Source organism: Nycticebus coucang, chromosome 7 (genome assembly GCF_027406575.1).
Source record: "Nycticebus coucang isolate mNycCou1 chromosome 7, mNycCou1.pri, whole genome shotgun sequence".
In the NCBI taxonomy this organism is placed as follows: Eukaryota; Metazoa; Chordata; class Mammalia; order Primates; family Lorisidae; genus Nycticebus; species Nycticebus coucang.
In genome coordinates this window covers 75,669,455-75,695,522 of record NC_069786.1, presented here as the reverse complement: position 1 = coordinate 75,695,522, position 26,068 = coordinate 75,669,455, and the positions used below count along the sequence as shown (strand labels likewise).

Here is a 26,068-nt window from a genome sequence, read left to right as displayed (position 1 = left end):
ATGATCATTTTTACACATGAAAGACAGTCTATTACCCCCAAATTTTCTTCAGGAGCAAACTCTGTCTCCTCTTTATGAAGAGAAAAAATTTTAATTTCATCAAGAAATTTTAAAATAGGTGAAAATATCAGAGTAATTCCATTCCAAAGCAAGCCCGGAGCGAAATAAATCTTTATCCCATTTTCCGAATGAAGTGAACACATTGATAAAATTATCTGAGTAGCTGTTTGACTGTAAATAGTCAAGTGTTTCCTGGCAGCATCTTCATGTCTGTTGCGATTCCACAAGAAGGATACCAAGTCCTACTCCCTGTCTTTGTGAGATGTGCCGTTTGTGTTTGTGATGCTTCCTGCGAGCTTTACCTCCTTCGTTCCACTGTCCTTTCTTTCTTTTTCCGATTTTTTTATAGAGATAAGATCTTGCTATGTTACTCAGGTTGGTTTCCAGCTCCTGGCCTCAAGGAATCTTCCCTCCTAGGCCTCTAAAAGTGCCCAGATAACAGGCATGAGCCCTGTGCCCAGCCCTAAACTGTCCTTTTCCACCTTCCTACAGCAAACTTTGGAATGACTTGCAGCTTCCTGGCTTTATAAATCCCAACGTTTCTGCCTGTGTTCCATGAAGTGTTCTGGTTTCCAGATGTTTGCTATCCAGAATATCCCTTCATGGCTTAATACTTCCTTCTCCCATCTTTTCATTGAAAATGTATGATTTTTTTTCCCACATCAAGATGCTGCCCTCTTATTACCTTCCACAAAGGGGGCAAGCAGTCGGAATGTATTGGCGCCAGTCAGAATGTATTCATGTCAGTCGGAATGTACTGGTGTCAGTCGGCACGTGTTGGTAACACAGCTGGTCAGCATAGGGTGTCTCTGGTGCTGCTGCGCACATAGGCGCAGTTAGGCATCACCCCACACAGCAGCCTTCACTCATGTCCTCGTTTTCTCTCTTGCATTGTTTCTCAAACTGGACTCCTCAGATCCCCGGGAGTTCACAAATACAGTCTCAGAGATCCATAAGTACCTAAAATAATTTAAAGTTTTTGATGACTATTTCAGAATATCTGAATATAGTACATACCATCATATAAGAGAAAAACACGTCAATTCAAGGTAGGGGGCAGGGGAAAGAGGGAGCAGGGAGACAGGAGGAAGGAGGTTGGTGTGTGACACACCTCTTGGGGGTGGGACACAATTGGAGGTTATGGTGTGTGACACACCTCTTGGGGGTGGGACACAATTATAAGAGGGACATTACCTTACAAATGCAATCAGTGCAACCTAACTCTTTATACCCTCCATGAACCCCAAACAATAAAAACCATATATACATCAATATAAGCTTCCAAATTTCAATACTTGTGTTTGTGTTTTCATTTTCTTGATGCTAAAGGAAGGGCAGAATTTGACTCTTTTTTTTTTAATTAAATCATAGCTATGTACATTAATGTGATCATGGGGCACCATACACTAGTTTCATAGACCGTTTGACAGATTTTCATCACACTGGTTAACATAGCCTTCCTGGCATTTTCTTAGTTATCTTGCTAAGACATTTACATTCCACATTTACTGTTTCACATATACTCTTGTAAGATGCACCACAGGTGTAATCCCACCAATCCCCCTCATTCCGCCCCCACCCTTTCCCCCTTCTTAGGTTATAACTGGGTTGTAGCTTTCATGTGAAAGCCATATACCACAATTTAATGATCCATTTGTGGATCGATGGGCACTTGGGCTTTTTCCATGACTTAGCAATTATGAATTGGGCTGCAATAAACATTCTGGTACAAATATCTTTGTTGTGACGTGATTTTTGGACTTCTGGGTATATACCTAGTAGAGGAATTATAGGATTGAATGGCAGATCTATTTTTAGATTTCTAAGGGTTCTCCATACCTCTTTCCAAAAGAAATGCATTAATTTGCATTCCCACCAGCAGTGTAGAAGTGTTCCCTTTTCTTCACATCCATACCAACATCTCTGGTCTTGGGATTTTGTGATATAGGCTAGTCTCACTGGAGTTAGATGATACCTCAAAGTAGTTTTGATTTGCATTTCTCTGATGATTAAAGATGCTGAGCATTTTTTCATATGTCTGTAGGCCGCATGCCTGTCTACTTCAGAGAAGTTTCTCTTCAAATCCCTTGCCCAGCCTGCGATGGGATCACTTGTTCTTTTCTTGCTTATACGTTTGAGTTCTCTGTGGATTCTGGTTATTAAAAATTTGTCAGAGATATAACCTGCAAATATCTTCTCCCATTCTGAGAGCTGTTTGCTTGCTTTACTTACTGTGTTCTTGGATGTGCAGAAGCTTTTTAGTTTGATCAGGTCCCAGTAGTGTATTTTTGAAGCTGCTTCAATTGCCCAGGGGGTCCTCCTCATAAAATACTCGCCCAGGCCAATTTCTTCAAGGGTTTTCCCTACACTCTCTTCTAGTATTTTTATAGTTTCATGTCTTAAGTTTAAATCTTTAATCCACAATGTACACAGCTATGATTTAATAAAATAAAATAAATCTTTAATCCAGTGAGACTCTATCTTAGTTAATGGTGAAAGGTGTGGGTCCAGTTTCAGTTTTCTGCAGGTTGCCAGCCAGTTCACCCAGCACCATTTGTTAAATAGGGAATCTTTTCCCCACTGAATGTTTTTAATTGGCTTGTCAAAGATCAAATAATGGTAAGTAGCTGGATTCATCTCTTGGTTCTCTATTCTGTTCCAGACATCTACTTCTCTATTTTTGTGCCAGGACCATGCTGTTTTGATCACTATCGATTTGTAGTGTAGTCTGAGGTCTGGTAGCGTGATTCCTCCTGCTTTGTTTTTATTTCTGACTAATGTCTTGGCTATTCAAGGTTTTTTCTGATTCCATATAAAACGAAGTCTTGTTTTTTCAAGATCTTTAAAGTATGACAGTTGAGCTTTAATAGGGATTGCATTAAAATTATATATTGCTTTGGGTAGTATGGACATTTTAATGATGTTGATTCTTCCCAGCCATGAGCATGGTATGTTTTTCCATTTGTTAACATTTTCAGCTATTTCTTTTCTTAAATTCATGGTTCTCTTTATAGAGATCTTTCACGTCCTTTGTTAGATAAACTCCCAAATATTTCATCTTCTTTGGCACTACTGTGAATGGGATAGAGTCCTTAACCATTTTTTCAACTTGACTATTGTTGATATGTATATATAAAGGCTACCAATTCATGAATGTTGATTTAGTAACCTGAGACGCTGCTGTATTCCTTGATCACTACTAAGAGTTTTGTAGTAGAATCCCTAGTGTTTTCCAGATATACAATCATATCATCTGCAAAGAGTGAAAGTTTGATCTCTTCTGACCCTATATGGATACCCTGGATTGCCTTTTCTTCCCTAATTGCAGTGGCTAAAACTTCCATTACAATGTTAAAGAGCAATGGAGACAATGGGCAGCCTTGTCTGGTTCCTGATCTGAGTGGAAATGATTCCAATTTAACTCCATTCAATACGATATTGGCTGTGGGTTTGCTGTAGATGGCCTCTATCGGTTTGAGAAATGTCCCTTCTATACCAATTTTCTTAAGTGTTGTGATCATGAAGGGATGCTGGATATTATCAAAAGCTTTTTCTGCATCAATTGTAAGAATCATATGGTCTTTGTTTTTTAATTTGTTTATGTGCTGAATTATACTTATAGATTTATGTATATTGAACCAGCCTTGAGTCCCTGGGATAAAAACAACTTGGTCATGATGTATAATTCATTTGATGTGTTGCTGGATTCTGTTTGTTAGGATCTTGTGGAATATTTTTGCATCTATATTCATTAGTGAAATTGGTCTATAATTTTCTTTTCTTGTTGGGTCTTTTCCTGGTTTGGGGATCAGGGTGATGTTTGCTTCATAGAACGTGTTGGGTAGTCTTCCTGCTTTTTCTACCTTTTCGAACAGGTTGAGTAATATAGGTACTAATTCCTCTTTAAAGGTTTGGTAGAATTCAGATGTGAAACCATCTGGTCCCGGGCTTTTTAGGGAGGTTTTGTATGGTTGATGCTATTTCAGAACTTGATATGGGCCTGTTCAACATTTTCACTTGATTCTGGCTAAGTCTTGGAAGGTGATGTGCTTCTAAGTTTTGGTCAATTTCCTTCAGATTTTCATATTTCTGAGAATAAAGTTTCTTGTGATATTCATTAAGGTTTTTTTTAATTTCTGGGGAGTCTGTTGTTATTTCGTCTTTGTCATTTCTGATTGATGAGAGTAGAGGTTTTACTCTTTTTTTCCTGGTTAAGTTGGCCAAAGGTTTATCTATTTTATTGACCTTTTCAAAAAACCAACTTTTTGATTTATCGATCTGTTGTATAATTCTTTTGTTTTCAATCTCATTTAATTCTGCTCTAATTTTAGTTATTTCTTTTCTTCTACTGGGATTGGGGTTGGAAAGTTCTTCCTTTTCCAGTTGCTTGAGATGTCCCATTAAGTTGTTAACTTCCTCTCTTCCCGTTCTCTTGAGGAAGGCTTGCAGTGATATAAATTTCCCTCTTAGGACTGCCTTTGTGGTATACCAGAGGTTCTGATAATTCGTGTATTGTCGTTTTGTTCCACAAATTTGGCAATTTCCTTGTTAATCTCATCTCTGACCCAGCTATCCTTCAGCATAAGGTTATTTAACTTCCATGTTTTTTTATGAGTATGCAGATTCCTGTTGTTACTGAGCTCAACTTTTATTCCATGGTGGTCCGAGAAGATGCAAGGAATAGTTTCTATTCCTTTAAATTTACTGAGGTTACACTTGTGATGTAAGATGTAATCGATTTTGGAGTAAGTTCCATGGGCTGATGAGAAGTATGTGTATTCAGTTTTTTTGGGATGAAATGTTCTGTATATGTCTGCTAAATCCAAATGTTGGATGGTTAGGTTTAAATCTAAAATTTCTTTGCTCAGCTTCTTATTGAAGGATCTATCCAACACTGCCAAAGGAGTGTTGAAATCTCTGACTATTATGGAGCTGTAGGAAATCAAGTTGCTCATGTCTGTTAGAGTTTCTCTTATAAATTGGGGTGCATTCTGATTGGGTGCATAGATATTAATAATTGAAATCTCATCATGTTGAGTATTACCTTAACAAATATGAAGTGACCATTCTTATCCTTCCTTAGTTTTGTTGGTTTAAAGCCTATTGTATCTTGAAATAAAATTGTAACACCTGCTTTTTTCTGATTACTATTTGCCTGAAATATGGATGACCATCCTTTTACCCTGAGTCTGTATTTGTCTTTTAAGGTAAGATGTGACTCTTGTATGCAACCAATATCTGGCCTGAGTTTTTGTATCCGGTCAACTAACCTATGCCTCTTTAGAGGACAGTTTAAGCCGTTCACATTAATGGAGAATATTGATAAGTCAGGTAAGGTTTTGGATGTCAAGTTTTTCAAAAGTCCACTGGACATTTTTAATGCTTTCGCCAGTGTGGAAGTTGGAGTTTGATGAAGAGTTTCTGAGTGAGTTTACTTTTGTGGTAGAGGATTGGGTTGGTCATTATGGAGGATAGGTCTAAGAATATCCTGAAGAGCTGGTTTGGTTATGGCAAATTTCTTCAACATATGACTATCATTAAAGTATTTAATTTCACCATCATAAATGAAACTCAGTTTAGCTGGATACAGGATCTGGGGTTGAAAGTTATTTTGCTTTAGGAGATTAAAAGTCGATGACCACCCTCTTCCGGCTTGGAAAGTTTCAGCAGAGAGATCTTCAGACATTCTAATATTCTTCCCTTTGTACATAAGGGCTTTCTTTTGTCTGACTTCTTTGAGAATTTTCTCCTTCATATTAACGTTAGTGAAGTTATGATATGCCTGGGGAATGTCTTATTGGGGTTGAGTCATGCTGGGGTTCTGATGCTGTCCGCTATCTGAATTTCAGAATCTCTAGGCATGTCTGGAAAATTCTCTTTCATAATTTCATGCAGAAGGGCCTCTGTGCCTAGAGAGGCCACTTCATCGGTTTCAGAGATTCCAATGAGGAGGATATTAGCCTTCTTAGAATTGTCCCAGAGCTCTCTGAGAGAATGATCCGTTTTTGCTCTCCATTTCTCTTCCTCTTTGAGAGTTTGGGAGCGTTCAAAGACTTTGTCTTCAATGTTAGAAATCCTTTCTTCTGCTTGCTCCACTCTGTTACTAAGGGATTCTATTGTATTTTTCAGATCTTTGAGGGCTTCAGATCTTTGGATCACAAATTCTTGCTTCAGTGTGTCTAAGTCTTTGGTGGTTTTGTCTTTAAATTCGTTAAATTCTTGAGCCAAATTTTGAATTTCTCCTCGAATTCCTAATTCTGACTTTTGAATTGCTGCTCGAAGTTCTAATTCCAAATTTTCCTCCACTTTATTAATCGTGTTTGCAATCCTAATTCTGAATTTGATTTCTGACATCTCTGCCAGTTGTTTATGAATGGGATCTTCAATTACATCTGCCATATCTTTCCTTGGGGTGGTTGATCTATTCTGGTTATTCATGTTACCAGAGTTTTCCTGCTGATTCCGCCCCATGATTGTTTTACTCCCTTTGATTTTTCCCCTGGAGCTTTGTCAAGGACCCGTACAGTGCTTTGGCCTGAGAAACTGGGGCCCCGTTTGGTGTGGTGGGGCTAAGAGGTTCTGTCTTCTTTTCAGTTTTTTTATGTTCAACCCTAGTGAAACAGTTACTCTGAGTTGAAGTCTCAGCTATGGAGAAATATCAGCAATTAAGTCACCCCGCCCACCACAGGCAACAATTGGAAAAGGAAAATCAAACCTTCCTACAACCACACACCCAGGGCACCACCTGAATAGTCCTCAGGTCATTGGCTTACTTCAAAAGGTCCAAATCAATTGTCTCAGTCAGGACCTGTCTCAGGTGGGAGAGTTTAGGAGGTCTCTGGGAACTGGATCACAGGGGTCTCGTGACTACTCTGATATGGCTTGCTCCAGTGCCGCATGGAGTCAGGAGGAGCCACCCAGCCAATAGATCAGTCTGGGAAGGTTGATACCTCCTTCCCCACCTTGCACCACTGTCACACCCAGTCACTGATAGCCCTGCAGTTGGCTGACCCAGTTGTCTGTAGTGTACAGATACTCCAGGGGTTTGCACCTGCCTGAATAACAAGGAGATCTACCAGGCCTCTGTGCTCTGCCTCTATCTATCAGGAGGAGGTGAGGCCTGACAGCCTCAGTTGCTTGATGAAGGTTGGGGGGTGTTCATTCAGGTCCATCCCTGCCCCTGATTGATGTTACTGACAGAACAGAACAGAAAAGAACAGTATAGAACAGAACAACTTTGCAGGATTTTGTCTGTTCCTGTTAAGTTCCCCTGCAGAAGAGAAACTGTTTTGAGTTTCAAAGCCCTGTCTTTGGTCCTGCAGTTTTATATTCAGTTACCTGTCCATTCTATCTTGCTGCCTTCCTTTGTCTATAGACTGACTATCCTCCGAGGGCCAGGTCCATCTTAGGCTCAATAAAGTGGTCCTCTGGGTCAGCCCCGCCCTTGGAATTTCCCAGGACTGTGAATCGGTACCACCTCAGACAAATCCTTTACTCACGGGTGGTTGCCGGCCTGCTCTGGTTGCCCAGGGAGACAGGGGGCATGGCTTTAGAATATCTCGAAGAAGAAGGCTGCTGCTTTGAGCCTCAGCCAACTGTTGAGGCCTCCAGACCTCAGAGTGAGAGTGGAGGGGAGTGCTGGGAGCTCAGAACTGCAGGTAAAGAATATATACAGTTTCACACAGTTTTATGCCTGGCTGTGTTGCTGCCAAAAGATGGCTGCTGCTCCATGCCTCAGGGAAGTGCTGCTCTGGTGCGGCTCCCCCTCAGCCGACAGTCCTCTCCTTGCTCCCGTGCCCCAGAGTCAGTGCTGACCAGCTGCAGCTCAGGCACTGTCCACACCCCTCAAGAAATCACCAAAGAATCCGAACTCCCAGGGAACAGGCCTCCAGACCCCAGAGTGAGAGTGGAGGGGAGTGCTGGGAGCTCAGAGCCACAGGTAGGGAATATATACAGTTTTATATAGTTTTATGCCTGGCAGGAGAACACCATGGCACCCTAGTAGGGGAGGTAGGTCCAGTTTTTAGAGGGTCTCTCCCATGGAGTGTAGTGGGAGGAACTCTTTGAACTCTGCCCATTTGTTTGTGGGGCACTCCAAGCCATTCTAATGGGGGAGGGGACTCTCATCCTCTTGGTGATGGATTTTGTACCTTTCGTTTGTATCCTTGTGGTTGCAGCTCACCTCAGTGGGTTTGATGTGCATTCTCCAACCTTCTCTCTTGGTGCAGCTCAAATCCACCAGGTTACTTGCTAAATTTTTGTCCTTTAACTCCCCTTCTGGACGGGAGCCTCTGTGGAAAGATGGCTTCAGTCAGCCATCTTGTCTCCTCCCCTCCCAGAATTTGACTCTTTTAGTGGTTTCTCAAACAGAGGTGTCACAGCATGTTCTCTGAGTTCCTGAGATCTCCAAATTGGGAAACACTGTTTTATGTTGCTAGAAATACACGTGGACAAAGGAGTAATGACCTAGGCCTGGCCATTTATTTCTCAGTCACTATCATGTACTTCTATCAGCCTTACACCATGCTGCACACTGGAAATTAAAAAAGTCCCTATCCTCAGAGGAAGTCAGTAAGTAAACAATTTTAATATATTTTGATAGTGCTGGTCAATTGGTACAAGTTTTCCAAAGAACAACTTAGGAATCCCATCATGAGCCTTGAAAATATGGAAAACCCATGATCCAACCATTCTACTTTTAGGAATTTATTTGTGGAAATGAGAAAGGTCTACAAAGAATTTTACAAAAGGATCAAGAAATTAAATGAAATCAAGAATATTAGAACTTATTCAGTCCAATATTACAATAGTTATAAAGAGAAACCACACTAACATTTAGCAAAGAGGAATAATTAAATAAATTCTAGCATCCATGTGATGGGATATTTGATAGCCGCTAAAAACAATATTGCTACTAAATATTTAAAAAGAAAGGATGTACAATATGATGATAAGCAGGATAACAATGCACAGCTCTCTACAGAAAGAGCCAGTGAGCTTTTGTTGTTAAAGGGCCAGATGGTAAATATTTTAGGTTATTTTACCTAAGTTTTAAAATATTTAGGTTAGTATTTTAGGGATATATTACTTCATAAATTGCAATTATCTGAACTATACTATGGTAGTGCAAAAACAGCTGTAAACAATACATATGAGCTCAGATAATTCTCAAACTCATCCTGAAAAAAGTGGCACATACCTCATTACTGAACATCACTAGTTACATTTGAAGTACTCCCATTGGCCCTCTGGGGACTGTAGTTCAACAATGAGGTATATAAGCACTTGTTGTCTAGTATAAGTTTGTGAACTGAATTGTATGACCTCGTAAACAAATGGATATGATTATGTTACAATAAAACTTTGTTGATACTGAAATTTGAATTTCATATAACTCTCATGTGTCATAAAGTGGTATTTTTAAAGTTTTGTTTTCAACACTTAAAAATGTAAAAGTTATCCTTACCTCACAGGCTATCCAACAACAACAGATGACTGGTCAGATTTAGAATATAGGCAGTACTTTCCTGATCCTTGATCTACACCACATGATTGTGTATGTGTGTGTGTGTGTGTGTGTGTGTAAAACCACATGAATGTTAATGGTGGGTAACTGAGCAATGGGATTATGGGTAATTTTTATTTTTTATAATCATTTTAGTATTTTTTCCTTTTAAATATGAATTTACATTAATTTTATAATCAGAAAAGTAGAAAATGCATGCACTACAGTAATTGCTATAGTGATGGAAGATAATTTAAAGGAGAAAATACTCTTGATCTATGTAGGAGTGGAGGATGAAGGTCAGGGAGGCTTGCTAAAAGAAACAACTCCTGAATGGTACTTTGAGAGATGATGAAGTGTTGTTAGGCATAGACACCTGAGGGAGAGGAAAGAGTGAGAGGCTAGAAGGAAGAGTTGTGTAGGCTGAGATGTGGATGATAGTCCATAGGAGAGTCAGGGAGCCACAAGAGTTTACAAAGGCTAGAGAACTGTGTGAGGAAGTGAGCCAAAAGGTAAGACTAAAAAGGGATTTAGACAATGAAGATCTTATTTATTATGCTTGTACTTTGAATTTTACATTAAAATAAATTAGAAGTATGGAAAGATTTATCAATTGCTGTGTGACATATTTCTGATTTAGAAAGATCTGCATGGCATCAGGATAGAGCAGATGGGGTGAGGGTGAGACTAGAAGCAGGAGGCTAAGTTAAAAGACTGTCATAGGAATGTGGGTGAGAAACATTGAGAAATCAAACTGAAGTACAGGGATAGAAATACAGACAGGAGATAGTTTGAGTGGCATGCAAAAGGTTGAATCTTAGGAGTTGAAGGTGATATTGGGGGGAAGGGTGAGGGTAGTCTTCTGTGTTCTGTTCCTGGCAGCCAGTTGAGTTCCAGAGCAGGTGAAAATGGCATGATCCTCTTCTGATGTTTTGAGTCTGAGGTAGTTGTTGAGTATCTGTGGAGATTTTTACTAGAGTTTAAAAATCAGGCAAAAATGAACTATGTACACAGAGTTTGTAGTGATAGAACTAATATGCTCTATTTTACTAATATACTCTACTCTACTTTGAAAGAGGATGTTGAATAAAGACTGTTATACTTTCTCCTTTGCCCAACCCTGAATTGTACAGAGACTCAATCTAATCAATACTAGTGGCTTGTTGTGATGTTATATCCAAATTTTGGAGTTACTTGCCCTCAAGACCACAAGTAAGTGGAGAAAGTTGAATGTAGTTAGGTACATTTCAAAACTATTAAGAAATGAGTATAATTGTGAAGGATGTGTTACTTGGTTCAATGTAAGAATTTCAGATTATATATTGATGCAGTATCCTGAACCCCATAAATGCATCAATATACAAAGTTATGATTTAATAAAAAATAATTTTTAAAAAGTAAAAAACAAAAAAACAATTTAATTGGTACAAAAAAAAAAAAAAAGAAATAGTTGCCCAGATGATTCTGATAAAAGACCCTTCAGCCCCATCCCTGGCACTACTTATTGTGTGAGAAGTTAAAGAACAAAGACTATAGCATCTTTGTAGTCTTTAAACACCTAGATGTTTAAAAATAAATAGAAAAAGTAAATTAGTAAAAACAGAGGTACAAAAGGAAAATCAGAGTGCACAATAGTTCTTGGAAGGAAAAAAGTTTCAATGGAGCACACAGGAGTATTAATCACAAAGAGGTGATGAAATAGCATTGAAGGATGGGAGGTCCTGTGGACCTACACAAAAATATTTCAGCAGGATGGTGGTGACAGAAACTAATCAAGAATGATTTGAGAAGAGGAGGGGTAAGAAGAAAAAGCTAGAGGGGAAAAGAAAACAATAAAATACAATCTTCCTATCTGTTACCCCGGTCTGTGCTACTTGAGAGGTGCTCAAATGAGGAGAGGATGCCTGAGTGAATACATCCATGAATATGCTTGTTCATTACGCATCGTCTTCTCTGAACTGTAAGGGTTGTTGAGAGTATCATTGTATTGGAACAAGTGATAGTTTTAATTTTAAAAGAAGATGAAGAACACTGTTTCCCATCAAGTATAGCTCTCTGGTAATTGAGAATGTTACAAGTACTGTAGGGATCATACATTTTTAAACTATAAAGCACTATACACATAGTCTCATTTACATTGAGGTATTATTAATGAAGTGTGTAGATAAGGGCATGCTAACGTGAGATGTCTCCTTGTAAGTGTATTTTCACATATGAGGATTTTTGATGGTCTTCTACCTCAAGAGTTGCTTCTCTGCTCTTCTCCATTTAGACAGCTTCTCCGTCTATAGCCGACAGCAACAGAAAGGGGCAACTTGAGATGGGGTGAAGGTGGGAGCACCAGGCTTGCTTCCAATGTTCAAAATTATATCCTCAAGGTTTCCTGGTTTGAATTTCCTTAGCACACAAATGCGAGATTTCTAAGAGAACTCTTCAAGTCTAGGTAAGAAGAGAGAGAGATGGAAGACTTGGAGGCTGTTGTTAGGCACATTTCCCTATCTCCTGTAATAGCCTCCATTTGTAAGTGTGAGCCGTACTTTCCACAGTCGTAAAGCTGGTGACTGTGGCAGTCTGGGGACTGATGAGGCAGATTTGGACCCAGTCAAAGGAAACTTCTAACAGTCTTGGGAGAATCTGTTCCCAAAGTAAAGGGCCCCCAGCTCTAAAATCAGTGCTGCGTGGCAGTTTTTTAGAGGCCTCCTAAAATTGATGTCAGAGTGGGACAACTGGCATCTAAAGCCTTGTCTAGCTCCAACAGCTTGTGAAAGAAAGTAAAATGATTGTCTAGAGAAAGTGAAAGAAGCCTCTTAGATCTTTCCTGCACATTCTACCACCAGGGCATTCTGTGTTTCTCAGTAGGGATCCCATTTGATGGGACAATCCTTCACCAACACTGCCACACACAAGCACACATGTCGTGACAAGTAAAAATGCTGAACGTGTCTGAGAACCAGTAACAGGTGCTGGAGCTAGAAACATTAGTAAGACAGAACTTAGGCCTCTGTGTCTCCTTCACAAACTTGAAATCCTTGTCATTGGTGTGCAGGGGACATTATGCCCTCTAGCCTTCTCCATTAGGACATTTCAGGAAGTTCCTAGGTAACAAACATGATAGGTTCTATGGGTTTATTCTCAAATTGAATTTGTATTTAAGTTGGAACAGGTACATTTGCCTATTTCCTATAATAACTACCTTTTGTAAGTGCGAGTTGTATATCAGTAGCATGATTGTAACTCGGGGACTTATCTGATAGCCTCGGTTCATAAGTGTGAGTCATGCATAAGTCAGGGACTGCCTTTACTAGCATTTGTGTTTCAGCCTGATACATCCTGCTCCTGGAGGGGAAGGGAAAGAAAGAGGTCATCTCCATGGAGGCTCAGCAATGGGTGTTAAAATAGTATTTCCTGAGTGTTGGGAGCATATGAATGATCACCAGATTCAGAAGGAAAGGCCTGGCCCATAGGATGATATGCCACATGAGCACACGTAGAAAGCAAGGGACCTCTAGAAGAACCAAATGGCCTCTACCAAGGCCAAGGAAGTAGTGTCACAGAGACCAAGTGCTACGTGTTAAACCATCCTGGTGGTTTTGGGTTCAGATCATGCTCTATTTCCAGACTCTCACAGGAAACACACTGTAACTGGTCATGGCCCTGTGATTTTAAATTGGCTGAGAAATACCCCTGTTAATGACTCCTGCCTAGTTCACTCTGTGTCTTTGTTTCCTTTGGTATTTCAGATGGTATTTTATAGGCCCTGGGTAGCACTGGACTCTGATCTCAACAACCCAAGAGTGATCTAAAATTCCAAGAGAATTTGGAGTTAAGAATTTTCTGCAGATTCCCAAAACAGAATGTCTATTGAGTTTCTTGGAGAAAAATCCCAAGTGTAACTTGCACCAAATTAAATCCAGAGGGTTCTGCAAAAATGTTCTGGCCTTGAGTTGATAGTGAATAGAACATTTTGTGGTTTACACTAGAGGTCATGGGAGAATCCCCAGGAAATATTGGAAGCCAGAATTGTAGTTCTTCCAGCTATGTCTATAAAACCTCTATAACACTGATTTATAAAGTGCCATTTCAGTGGGGAAAGAACAGTATTATGAGAAACTATTTTATATGTGTTTAGTAAGGCCAAGTGGACTCTGAGTAAAACATACTTCCTACGGCAACCCCTGTTAGATACAGAAATGGACCATTTTCAGATTTATCTTATCACCTTTGTGTTTAATATAAGAAATATCATTGGGAGGTTAAATGTTTACCTTTTCTCTAGAATCAATTCATTCCATTATTTCTTGTTCTTCCCTGTATTACTACTCTGGAATTACCAAATTCTCCTTGTTTCAGTTCTTACTATAATCTTTGTCACAAGTGAGTTATCTTAGAATTTAGGACTCTTACTGTTTTTCTTCTCCTTACGTATTTTTTGGTATTTTTTATTCAAATAGATTTAGGGGGTACAAGTAGTTTTTGTAACATGATTAATGGTACAGTGAAGTCTAGGCTTTTAATATACCTATCACTGAGTAGTGCATCTGTACCCAAAAGGTAATTTTGCATCCTCCTCCTGCTGAGTCTCCAATATTCATTAAGTTACTCTGTGTGACTATGCGTAATCATTGCATAGCTCCCACTTGTAAGTAAGAACACACAGAATTTAGTTTTTTGTTTCTGGGTTACTTCACTTAGAATAATAACCTCCAGTTCCATCCAAGTTGCTGCAAAAGACATTATTTCATTGTTTTGGATGTCTGAATCATTGGTTTTGATTTTGGACATCATACCGTGGTGCCAAAAATATATACATATTTTTAAAAAGGAAAAAATGGTGTTAAATTTGTAACACTCAAGTCCTGTTTGACTTTTACAATTACAAAAGATGCTCAACATATATATTCATCTTTTGTTATTGGTGTATGTTGAGCATTACAATTTTAATGCAGTTTTTTTCCTTTCTTAAAATGTGTACACATTTTTTTGACACTTTCTGTATATACCACATTTTCATTATCCACTCATCCATTAGTGGGCACTTAGGTTGCGATTGTGAAGTGTGCTGTGATAAACTTACGAATGCAGGTGCCTTTTTAAGCGAATGACTTCTTTTTCTTTCAGTAGAGCCCCGCTAGGAGGAGTACTGGATCAAACGGCAGGTCTTTGAGAAAACTTCATACTGTTTTCTATAGAGGTTGTGCTAATTTACATTCCCACTAACCGTGTATAATTGTTCCCTTTTCACCACATTGGCACCAGCCTCTATTGTTTTTTGACTTCATAATAATGGGCATTCTGCTGGAATAAAGTGGTATCTCATTGTTTTAATTTGTATTTTGCTAATGATTAGAGATAATGAGCATTTTTTCATCTATTTGCTGCACATTTGTTTCTGTTCCTTTAAGGATGCCTGTTCATGTCTTTTGCCCACATTTTAATGGGGTTATTTGTTTTGTTCTTGCTGATTGGTGTTCCTTGTAGAGTCTGGATATTAGCCTTTGTCAGATGTATAACTTGCAAATATTTTCTCTCATGGCATAAGCTTTTTACTCTGTTGATTATATCTTCACTGTACAGAAGATTTTTAGTTTAATTAAGCCTCATTTATTTATTTATGTTGTATGATATTGGCATTTGGAATGTTAGTCATAAATTCCTTATCTAGGCCAATGTTAAGGATAGTTTTTCTTACATTTTCTTTCAATGTTTTTTTTTGTTTGTTTGTTTGTTTCGGGTCTAAAGACTAAACACTTTAGTCTTTAACCCATCTTGAGTCCATTTTTGTGTATAGTGAAAGATAAGGATCCAGTTTCATTCTCCTGCATGAAGCTCTTTAATTTTCCTGGCATCATTTATTAAATAGAGTGTCCTTTCCCCAGTGTATTCTTTTGTCTGCTCTGTTGAAGATCTGTTGGTTGTAGGTATTTGGCTTTATTTCTTGATTCATTCTCTATTCTGTTCCTTTGGTCTATGTGCCTACTTTTATACCAATACCATGCTATTTTGGTTACTATTACCTTGTAGTATAATTTGAAGTCTAGTATCATAAGGCCCCCAAATTTGTTCTTTCTGCTTAGAAATGCTTTGGCCATTTGTTCTTTTTTGTTTGTTTGTTTCTTTATGAATTTTAGGGCTTTTTCTAATTCTGTGAAAAATGATGTTGGTATTTTATTTTATTTTATTATTAAATCATAGCTGTGTACATTAATGCGATCATGGGGCACCATACACTGGTTTTATAGACCATTTGACGTATTTTCATCACACTGGTTAACATAGCTTCCTGGCATTTTCTTAGTTATTGTGTTAAGACATTTATATTCTACATTTACTAAGTTTCACATGTACCTTTGTAAGATGCACCATAGGTATGATCCCACCAATCACTCTCCCTCTGCCCATCATCCCCCCTCCCTCCCCTTCCTATGATGTTGGTATTTTGATAGGAATTGTATTGAATCTGCAGATTACTTTGGGGAGTATGGACATTTTAAATATTGGTTCTTTCAGTCATCTGTAGGATGTTTTTCCATTTGTGTCATCTGTGATTGCTTCCATCAGTGTTTTGTAGTTCTCCCTGTAGAGATGTTTTACTTCCTTGGTTAAGTATATATTCCAAGGAATTGTTTTCTTAATTTTCTTTTCAGATTTTTAATTTCTGGTGAAAAGAAACACAACTAACTTTTATTATAATGATTTTGTTCCTTGTAACTTTGCTGAATTTATTTGTTAGCTTTGGTGCATTTCTTCTTTAAATACTTGGTAGAATTCACCAGTGAAACTGTTTAGACCTCATACTTCATTGTTTGGAAGGTTATTAATTATTGATTTAATTTCTTTGATACATACAAGCTTGTTCACATTATCTGTATGTCCTTGTATGAAGTGTCTATAGATTGTATCTTTGAAGGAATTTGGCCATTTTATCTAAATTATCAAATTTAAGGGCATAGAGTCATTTATAATATTTCATCTTTTTAATGTCTATACAATCAGTACTTTATGTCCTCTCTTTCATTATCAACATTAGTAATTTATTTATTTTTTATTTTTTTCTTGGTTACCCTGGTTAGAGGTTTATTGATGTTTATTGATTTTACTGATCTTTTCTTAGAACCAGATTTTGGTTTTATTGATTTTCTCTGTTGTTTTTATTTCATTGATTTCTCCTCTAATTCTTATTATTTCTTTCCTTCTGCTTATTTGAGATTTAATTTTCTCTCTTTCTCTAGTCTCCCAAGGTAAAAACTCAGATCTTTTAGATCTTTTTACTTTTCATATACAGAGAGTACCCATAAAAAGTATACATATTTTAAAAGACATCATCTATCTATTACTTTTTGAAGTTGAATTACAGGTACTGTTACTGCTCAAGTGTACATGCAACATATATCTATTTTACCTGAAATTTGTACACTTTTGAGGAATGATCAATTTTACTTCCAACAAAATCATTTGTAATGTGTGTACATTGTTGGATTTTTTTTTCTATTTTCTTTTGGCATCCACAATATACACAGTGGCCATAAAGTCCATGTGCAATTTTAAATTGCATACTACTTTAAATTGCACATGGACTTTATGGTCACAATATATGTATTCAATGGTGCAAATTTTCCTTTAACCACTGCTTTTGAAGCAGCCCACATATTTTGTTAAGTTGTATTTTCATTTTCATTTAGTTCAAAATATTTTTCATTTCCCTGGAGACTTTCCCTTTGACCCATGTGTTATTTAAAAATGTGTTGTTTAATCTTCAAATATTTTTATATTTTTCAAGTGCCTGTCTGTTTTTTATGTCAAGTTTAATTTTATTGTGATCTGAGAGCATTATTTGTATCATTCTAGACTTTTTAATTTGTTGAGGTATTTTTTAGGGCTCGGGATATGGTCTATTTTGGTGAATGTTCCATATGAACTTTACAAGAATATATATTCCACTGTTGTTGAAGGAATCACGATATAAATGTTAATGAGATTTAGTAGATTGATGGTGTTGTTCAATTCATCTATATCCTTAATAATTTTTTGCCTGCTGAACATATCAATTATTGACAGAGAGATGTTAAAGTCTCCAACTATTATAGCTGAATTGTCTATTTATCCTTGTAGTTCTTCTGTTTTCTGACTCACATATTTTAGACTCTTATTAGGCTCATATTTATGATTGGTATGTGTTCTTATTAACTTTGATAACTCCCATTATCATTATTGAAGTTAATTCCTGATAACATTCCTTGCTGTAAAATATGTCATGTCTAGAATTAATATAGAGACTCCAGCTTTCTTTCAGTTAGTGTTGGCATAGTATATCTTTTCCATCCACTTACTTTCCCCTCCCCGCTTTGGCTTTATTGAGTTATGATTGACAAATAAAAATCGTACCTATTTAAGGTATACAGTGTGATGTTTCGATATACATATATAGACATTGTGAAATAATTATCATATGTTATACTAATGAATGTAATTAACATATCGACCACCCTACATAGTTATTGCAATTCATTTACTTTTCATCTATGGATAACATATAATTGAATCTTACTATTCTTATCTACTCTAATAATCTCCACTGAACCCAGGAGAGAGTGGGTATTCAGCCTTTGCTTGAATACTGTAGACCTTTGATTGCTTTCTAGAATTCAAAAAAATTGATTAAGATGGTTTTTGCTTGCTTTTTGGATATTTCTATAGAGGGATGGGTCCTAGGAACTATCTACTCTGACATTTTTATTGTCATTCATCAGATATTTTTGTATTTTGTTGGCTTTTCAATGAACCAATTATTTTAAATAACTAATTCTGATTTTTTTCTAATTTGCTGATTTCTGATTTTGTAGTTAAAAAATTTATTCTCCTTAATTTTTTCTTTATTTTATTATCACTTTTCTATATAATTTAGATTTTAATGTTTAATTAACTTATTTTGTTTTGTTTTGTTTTTTTACAAGAAAGTTATCTAATTCTATGTATTTTATCTGAGATGCATATTTTAGGTTTTTAAAATAGTAGCTTCATTATTATTTTTGCAAACAGCCTATAAGGGTAGTTTGTATTCTCTCTTTGATCTCAGAATCATTCTTCAAAGTGTTTTTTTAAATTTTTATTAGTGATTTATATCTGGACTTTTAAATTTACTTTTTTATTTATTATATATATTTTATTTCTAATGTGAGGGTAAAATGATTAGAGTATAATGTTTGTGTTTGCTAGGAAAGGATTCTTATAGTTGCATCCAGCCCCCAGGAGGTGTGCCATATACTCTTACTTTGTGCCCATTAGGTGGGAGGACACCAAACCACTTCCTTCCTCCCCTTACCCTTCTCTCTCCTCCCACCAACTTAAATTAAATTGAATTTTTCTCGTGTGGGCTTGTATTCATTCATCAACTGGCTTCATATTAGTATTTAATACATTGGTTACTTTCCTATTCTTGTGATACTTTACTAAGAAGAATGTGTTTCAACTCCATTTGTTAATACAAAAGATGTAAAGTCTCCATCTTTTTTATGGCTGAATAGTATTCCATGGTATACATATACCACAGTTTATTAATCCGTTCATGAGTTGATTGGGCACTTGGGTTGTTTCCACAGGTTGGCAATTGTAAATTGAGCTGTGATAAATAATCTAGTGCAAATGTCCTTATGATAAAATAATTTTTTTCTTCTAGGTAGATGCCTACTATGGGATTATGGGATCAAATGGAAGTTTTTATTTTGAATTCTTTGAGGATTCTCTATACTTCTTTTCAAAGAGGCTATATTAGTTTGCAATCCCACCTATTATCTGGACTTTGTGTTATTTGTTTCTACTTTTATTGTATTGTAATCTGTCTCTATCTGTTTGAAATAGTTCAATGTCACATTCATGAGGGTTCATAAGTACCTTATCTTTACTGTGGATTGTACTATTGATCAATATAAAGTGCTAATTTTTAGGCTCCATGATTTTTGTTTTGTTTTCTAATTTGCCTCATGTTAATATTGCTAGTCCCACTTTATTTGTCTTTCCCTTATGTATAGCATCTCTTTATTTTCAAAAGTTATTTCTCTTTAGTTGAGAAATACTCTGGCACACAAATTAGTTGAATTTTGTTGTTTTTTTTTTTTCACTCAGAATGTTTGTCTTTTAATTGAAAAAGTTAATTTATCCACTTTTTGGTATTGATATTTTATTACATCTTTTGCTTTATGTTCATGTGTGTGTCCTGGTAAGTCTATTCTTATCTCTTTTGTTTGCTTTATTTTGGTTTATCACGTTTTTTAGTTCTTTTTGATGATATTTTAGAATTTATGAATACTATTTTTAGACTGCTTTTCATTTTTTTACATTTTGAAAGCATGTCTCACTCTGTGCCCTGGGTAGAGTGCCATGGCAACATCATAGCTCATAGAGACCTCAAACTCTTGTGCTTGAGCAAGCCTCATGCCTCAGCCTCCAAAGTAGCCAGGGCTACAGGTGCCTGCTATAACACCTGACTATTTAGCCTACTGTATCTTTAAAAATTGTGCCTTTATTTCATGCCAACTTAAAGAATGAAATGGAATATATTGTATCCTCTTCCTTTCCCTGAATGGGACCATTATGGAAGCATATGCTCCCCTTTACTTTCCATATTTTGTCCAAATATGTAGTGTTGATTACAGACGTTCTTACTTTTACTTTAAGAATATTCTCTTTTAGGAATGTGTGCTTAATATTTACGTAAAGCTTCACAGAAATATTAACAATTGATGACAATTATTTAGAATAAACAGTACTTTCTACTAAGTTCCTTTCCTCAAAACTTTTTTTAGTGGCAACTCTCTGGGTGGGTTCCAATTAGTTTTCTTATTTATTTATTTATTTAAATGTGAGATCAATATAATATTCTATAACCTCTGGAACATGTATTTGTCTTTGATAAATCACGAGAGTGTTTGAACAGCGTTTGAATGTGAGTGCCTTTACCCTGGCCATACTCTTTGGTCCACCACCATCTCTACTGCTCTCTCCTGCCTGCTTGATGGGCCAGCCTGTATAACAGTTTGTATTTATAAATTCTCTTCCTATCTTTCTTAGACCTAATACAGTTCCAAGTATCCAAGTGATTAAGGTATGATCCTTTGTTTTTACACTGAGTAACACTCTGCTTTATGCTTTTTTCTCCTGGACTCAGGCTTTGGAAGATCAAGTATGGGAACTCTTGCAGGAAGCAGACAAGACAGCTGAAGAGAACAAGGACCAAAGTCAGGTCTACGATGCCATGGCCCAAACTCTGGGAGAAGCATGGGCAGCCCTGGTCTCCATGCTTGAAAGAAGAAGACAGCTCCTTAGGTTGGCTGCTGAATTTTTTGAAAATGCCTTAGAGGTTTGTAGTTTTAAAAACTCCCTTTTCCACCTCAGAGCAAATGAATAGCACTTCTGAAATGTTTTAATTCCACAAAAAAGCATTACAATCAGCTCGAAAATGGCAGAATAACTAAGACATGCACAATAAATTTAATTTGATTGTCAAAAAATAAAATTGTTAATATTTTAAGGCTAGGTCTTCAAACAAAGTACAGCTAACTATAATTAAGTAAAACATTAAGTAAACATGGGAACTCCAACTCAAAACCCATTATTTATTTATTTATCTCTTTGTAATAAAGTCATACAATTACTAAATCAAACAATTACCCTGATTATAAGATTACTGGGAAATACTGGTGTGGAGTGTTCTTGTGGTTTAGATATTGGAGGATAAAATTTCTTCTTCTGCTTTTTTTTTTTTTTAAATCAGTTACAGATTTCATAGGATGTTTGACTTGCATTGAGAACATTTTATAGAGTAATTTTCTAAAGTATATAGTTAATTTCTCATAATTTGAACTTATGAAAATACCAGGGAAGGAAAAAGTCCTAGATCTAAGATGATCATTTCTCCTGGAGATTTTTCTTGAATTCTGTGATTTTTTTTCTCTTGATGTTCCCAATTTCAAAATGTGAGATTCAAAGAACATTATCAAAAAAGGTGTTGTATTTGGTTTAAGACAGCTAAGGAAATTTCACTTTCAGCATCTCTGTCAAGTGGGGAGCACATTCATTTTGATGTGAGAGCATTGCTTTGTTATGATAAAGCACTGGCTTTGAAAAATATGACATTTTTAAACTGAAAACTTGGGACTTAAATCCAAAATAATGAAGGAAAGGAGATTAGTAATAGAACATAAAAATTGAGGTAGACAACCTCATGCATCATGAACTCAGTTAAAAGCAAAAGGGAAGAGTAAAAACTTCACTGTAACTTCTAAGGTTTGTTTTCCACAATTTGAACACTGAAGCCCAACTCACAGTGCATTTTAGAGACCATTATGGGACAAAGTTCCATACGTAATCTTTTTTCCTGAGAAGAAATAAAACTTACACTCTTCTTACTAAGTGTCAACTGCCCTTGAAACTTGGCTCCTTTGAGCACAGGAGATTATCTTTTTTTTCTGTTAGCACTAATATTTGTTCCTCACGATGTTTTATTGTTAAGACTGTCTTATTTTCACTATTTCTCCATGATGAACAAATTACCTTCAGATATTGCATGAACTAAAAGGAAATACTAAGTCAAACCATAAAACCGTAATTCAGCCCAGCACTCTTACTCTTACACTTGAGTTAGCTTTTATTGGATCTAGTGAAAAACTAATTGTTTCTTGTATTATCCTGCTTCCAGTTTTGTGGGCCATTTCATACTAAGCTGAAGACAAGCTCCTACATAATCTCCATGCCCTTTTTGTATGCCAAAGCCATTTCCATTAGTGATGAAAAGGAAGTGAAAAGTGTCCCCCGTTGCCACTTCTCACCGTATAAAAGCTGCAGAAAGAAGAAAAGTGTAATATTTAGGTGTGGAAAAGAAAATATTGGTTAGATAAAAGTTAACAGAACTTTAGGAAAGCTTTTTCTAAATAAAGCATTGTTTGCTTACTGGTTTGCTTACTGATTGTTTGCTTACTGAGCTATGTGCATGCAGGGGTTCTTTATTAGTGCAAAATGACTTATTATTCCACAGTTGCCTATTAATACAGGGTTATGTCAGGCTCACAGACTTAACTGTCAGGTAGGTTTTTCTCTTCTGAAACACTACTGCAATTTAGAAGCACTGCCCTTGAGTGATAGGGGCAGGTGTCTGTCAGCATGTTCTGACAGGATGGCAGAGGCCTTCTCTGCATTTCTAAAGCACGACCACCTGCTTATCAATCTCTTTCTTACCATTCCCTTTCATATATAATTGGACTTTATATGGCCATTGTAATAATCAAAAGATGGTAGATTGTGTTAATCAAACAGTTTCATTAAAATTTTAAAAACCATTAAATTCAAAGATGATAGTTTGGAGAAGACTTGGGAAAAAAGACAAACACTGTGGTAGACAAGCATGTCTTTCACATCGAGACTTTTCCTTAATTACAGTAGTACCTCTGTAAGTTGGTCCCCCAAGGAACTGCAACAAACAAGTCAATATACAGAGGTGGTCAACATAATGAACGAGGCCTACTATACAGATAAATACATGTGGTGCATGTCTGGTTTATGAAAATTAGATCAACTTAAGAAGGTGGGCAGTGTAGGGAGGTGTTCAACTATGGAGCTTGTAATATAGTCTTTTAAATCTAATCTAAAAAAACTAAAAAAAAAAAAAAAATCTAATCTAAAGGTGAACATATTGATTAAAATACTTTTATAGGAGTACTACTCATCCATAAAAAAAGAATGATTTAGTGCCTTTTGCAACAATTTGGACAAAACTGGAGACCATTATCCATGTAACAAAAACATTGTACTCCCCCCTGTAATACTTTGAAATATTAAAAATGCTCTTATAAACTATGATAATTCCCACTGACTCTGTGCGAAAATGAACCAGCTATTTGTGTACCACTATAGATATACTGTGATAGTATAAACAAATATATTTATTTTACCTTTTTCTAAAATTTGTTTCTAAGATTACTTCCCTGAGAATTTTGAGATCACTGAAAGTGTCTCTTTCCCTCCCTCCTATCTCCTCCATGAAGAAAAACAAAAAGAAAGACCGTCACATTCTTCAGCACTTAGGGTATCCAATTATTATGCATTTTCCTTGAATACATAGCATCATCTATCTTTAATTCCATTTCTTCTGTTAAGATTCAACATTTAGTGTGTATCTTTTGAGACCATTTTCTGTACAAATATATATATGTGTGTGTGTATATATATGTGCATATATATATATATAAAGCATACATTGTGCTGTGTATAAAAACTGAGATTAGACTATTATTTTGGAACTTGCATATTTCACTTCTAAGCTCAATTATAGAGGAAAAAATAACCTAATAACCTTCTAAGTGAGTTCTTAAATTAAAATGACTTGTAATTATGTCTTATTCAACATTTTGTTGGTTTCCCTTAGCAAACTTTTTGCTTATTCTTTAACTTTCTTAGAATGTTGAGGATGACAGTATTCATTGCATAGAACACAATAGTCTTACTCAAAAAATTTAACAGACATTTGAACAGTAAACAAATTGGTTTATTTCAGCATACTTATTTCCAGATGTGAAAGGAATCCCAGGGAAGGGGAAGACAGTTCTTACTGTGACACTTGTAAATTGTCTATATTTAAACACACACCCTCACAGAAACACCCTAAGCCAACACACACACACAAATGCTTCATCACACAAACACCCTTGGATACAAACGTGCACACTTGCACAAACACATACACAGTCAGTTAGGTCATTAAGTTATGAAAAATATCTGCAAATAATTAAAAGTGGCACATTAATTTTTTCAAATGTCTTTTCCTTGTATTTCTATTTGTAGTTTGCTATTAAAATAGACCAAGCTGAAGACTTTCTCCAGAATACTCATGAATTTGGGAGTGCTGAGTCCTTAAAATCACTTCTTCAGCTTCATGACCATCATACTAAAGGCAAGAAATGTGTTTATTTCTTATAGAAGCTTTTAAAGAATTTTACAGATTTCATATGAGATGCTTATGTATGAAAGTGTATTTTTAACTTATCTATCCATGTACACCTCTACTTGTTCCAAGAAAGGTTAAATAAAGCTATATTTTTGTTCATCTTCTGAAAGAAAGAGCTATTTGTAAACAGTTCTATGGGGATGGTAGAGGAAGCAACTCCCAGGTGATTCAGTTAGTTAGTCTACTAAATTTTAGTTCCTGAGAAACTTTCTACCTTATTTATCCTTTTATCTTTAGCATCTAGCAAGGTGCCTGGTGGAGCCTCAAGAAATATTTCTTGATTGAATAAATGGTTAATTCAGTGAATGTTCCTTCTATAAGTCAATGAATGAAAGTCATCTTTTAAATAATAGCTCTGGATAAAGAAAATTCTTCTTTCACTATTACAATTTAAAGAGAGAAGAAATAGTGATGTTTTCCAAGATAAAAAAAATCTAATAAAACACTATACAAAAATGTATTTTCAACTCCATTTGAACAACTATAAAGACTAATCATTAGTCAAAGGGAGTATTTTCAACTCCCTTTGAACAACTATAAAATCTAATCATTAGTCAAGAATCTGAGCATATTCCAGGCCTTTCCACTGGTATTTGGAGTTGGCCAGAACTGGAGCGGGAAAGGCATCTGTGGAAGGGTTGCAGTCACCTCCATCTTTTGCTCTAGGATCAGGGTAGATAAATAGAAGCAGTTGCTTTTTCCCCTCCTAATGGGCCTTCTAATTTTACTGCCAAGAGGAACTGGGTCTGAGTAAAACACTTTTCTGAGTTCATTTGTCACAGTTTTAACTTGACTTCTAGCTCTGCTAACCTGTCAGGCTGGACAGGGGCAAAATGTGTGCTCAAAGTCACAAATACATTTTGTGTTTTATCACCCTTCAGATGACACTAGAATATAGATCATTGTGATTAATTACTTATCACAACTTTTCCAAAACTCAAAGAGTAAAGGACTCAGGCTATCCTGTGTAAATTTTTATGAAATCCTACCAAACATCACTGACAGGAATTAGAAACACCATCAGAAATTTCTACAGAAAGGAGTGGCTGCACATTTTCATACAGCAGCAGTAATCTGGGTCCAAGGGGAATGAACAGAATCACATGAAATTCCTCCTAGGAGACTAGCAGGTGACTGAAGTCCAGGTAACAGGTGGGTTCTATGGTCTCAATTTAATTTCCTTCTGCTCACCATGATCATCACACACAGTTTTACCTCCAGAAAACTGACAGTGACTGATGCTTTTGTTAAAGAGGTTCATTACTGAGGCAATCAAGTGAAACCATTTTGCAGAGGGATTGGAAGATGATGGAAGTAGGCACTTTTCCATTAATGTCTGGGAATGGAGCTGGCAGAGGAAGTAGCCTTAATAATGTTTTGTTGTTGCTGCTGCTGCTATTGGCTCCTTCAGGGTCACTAGTGTCTACAACAGAGTGAACCAGTTGACATGGGTGTATGCTACTTTGTTTGGGAGGCCTTAGGCTACCCAGCCCGGGCATCCAGCTGATAGC

The 26,068-nt window shown here is 36.5% G+C and overlaps 1 protein-coding gene across 1 annotated transcript in view; it reads left to right on the top strand.

Moving 5' to 3' along the window:
• Nucleotides 1-26,068, top strand: part of CCDC141 (coiled-coil domain containing 141) — a 211,299-nt gene that overhangs the window by 31,021 nt on the left and 154,210 nt on the right. Inside the window, exons 4-5 of the mRNA XM_053598213.1 lie at nt 20,727-20,918; nt 24,395-24,503. Of these exons, the coding sequence (XP_053454188.1) occupies nt 20,727-20,918; nt 24,395-24,503 (301 nt within the window). The remainder of the gene's footprint in view (nt 1-20,726; nt 20,919-24,394; nt 24,504-26,068) is intronic.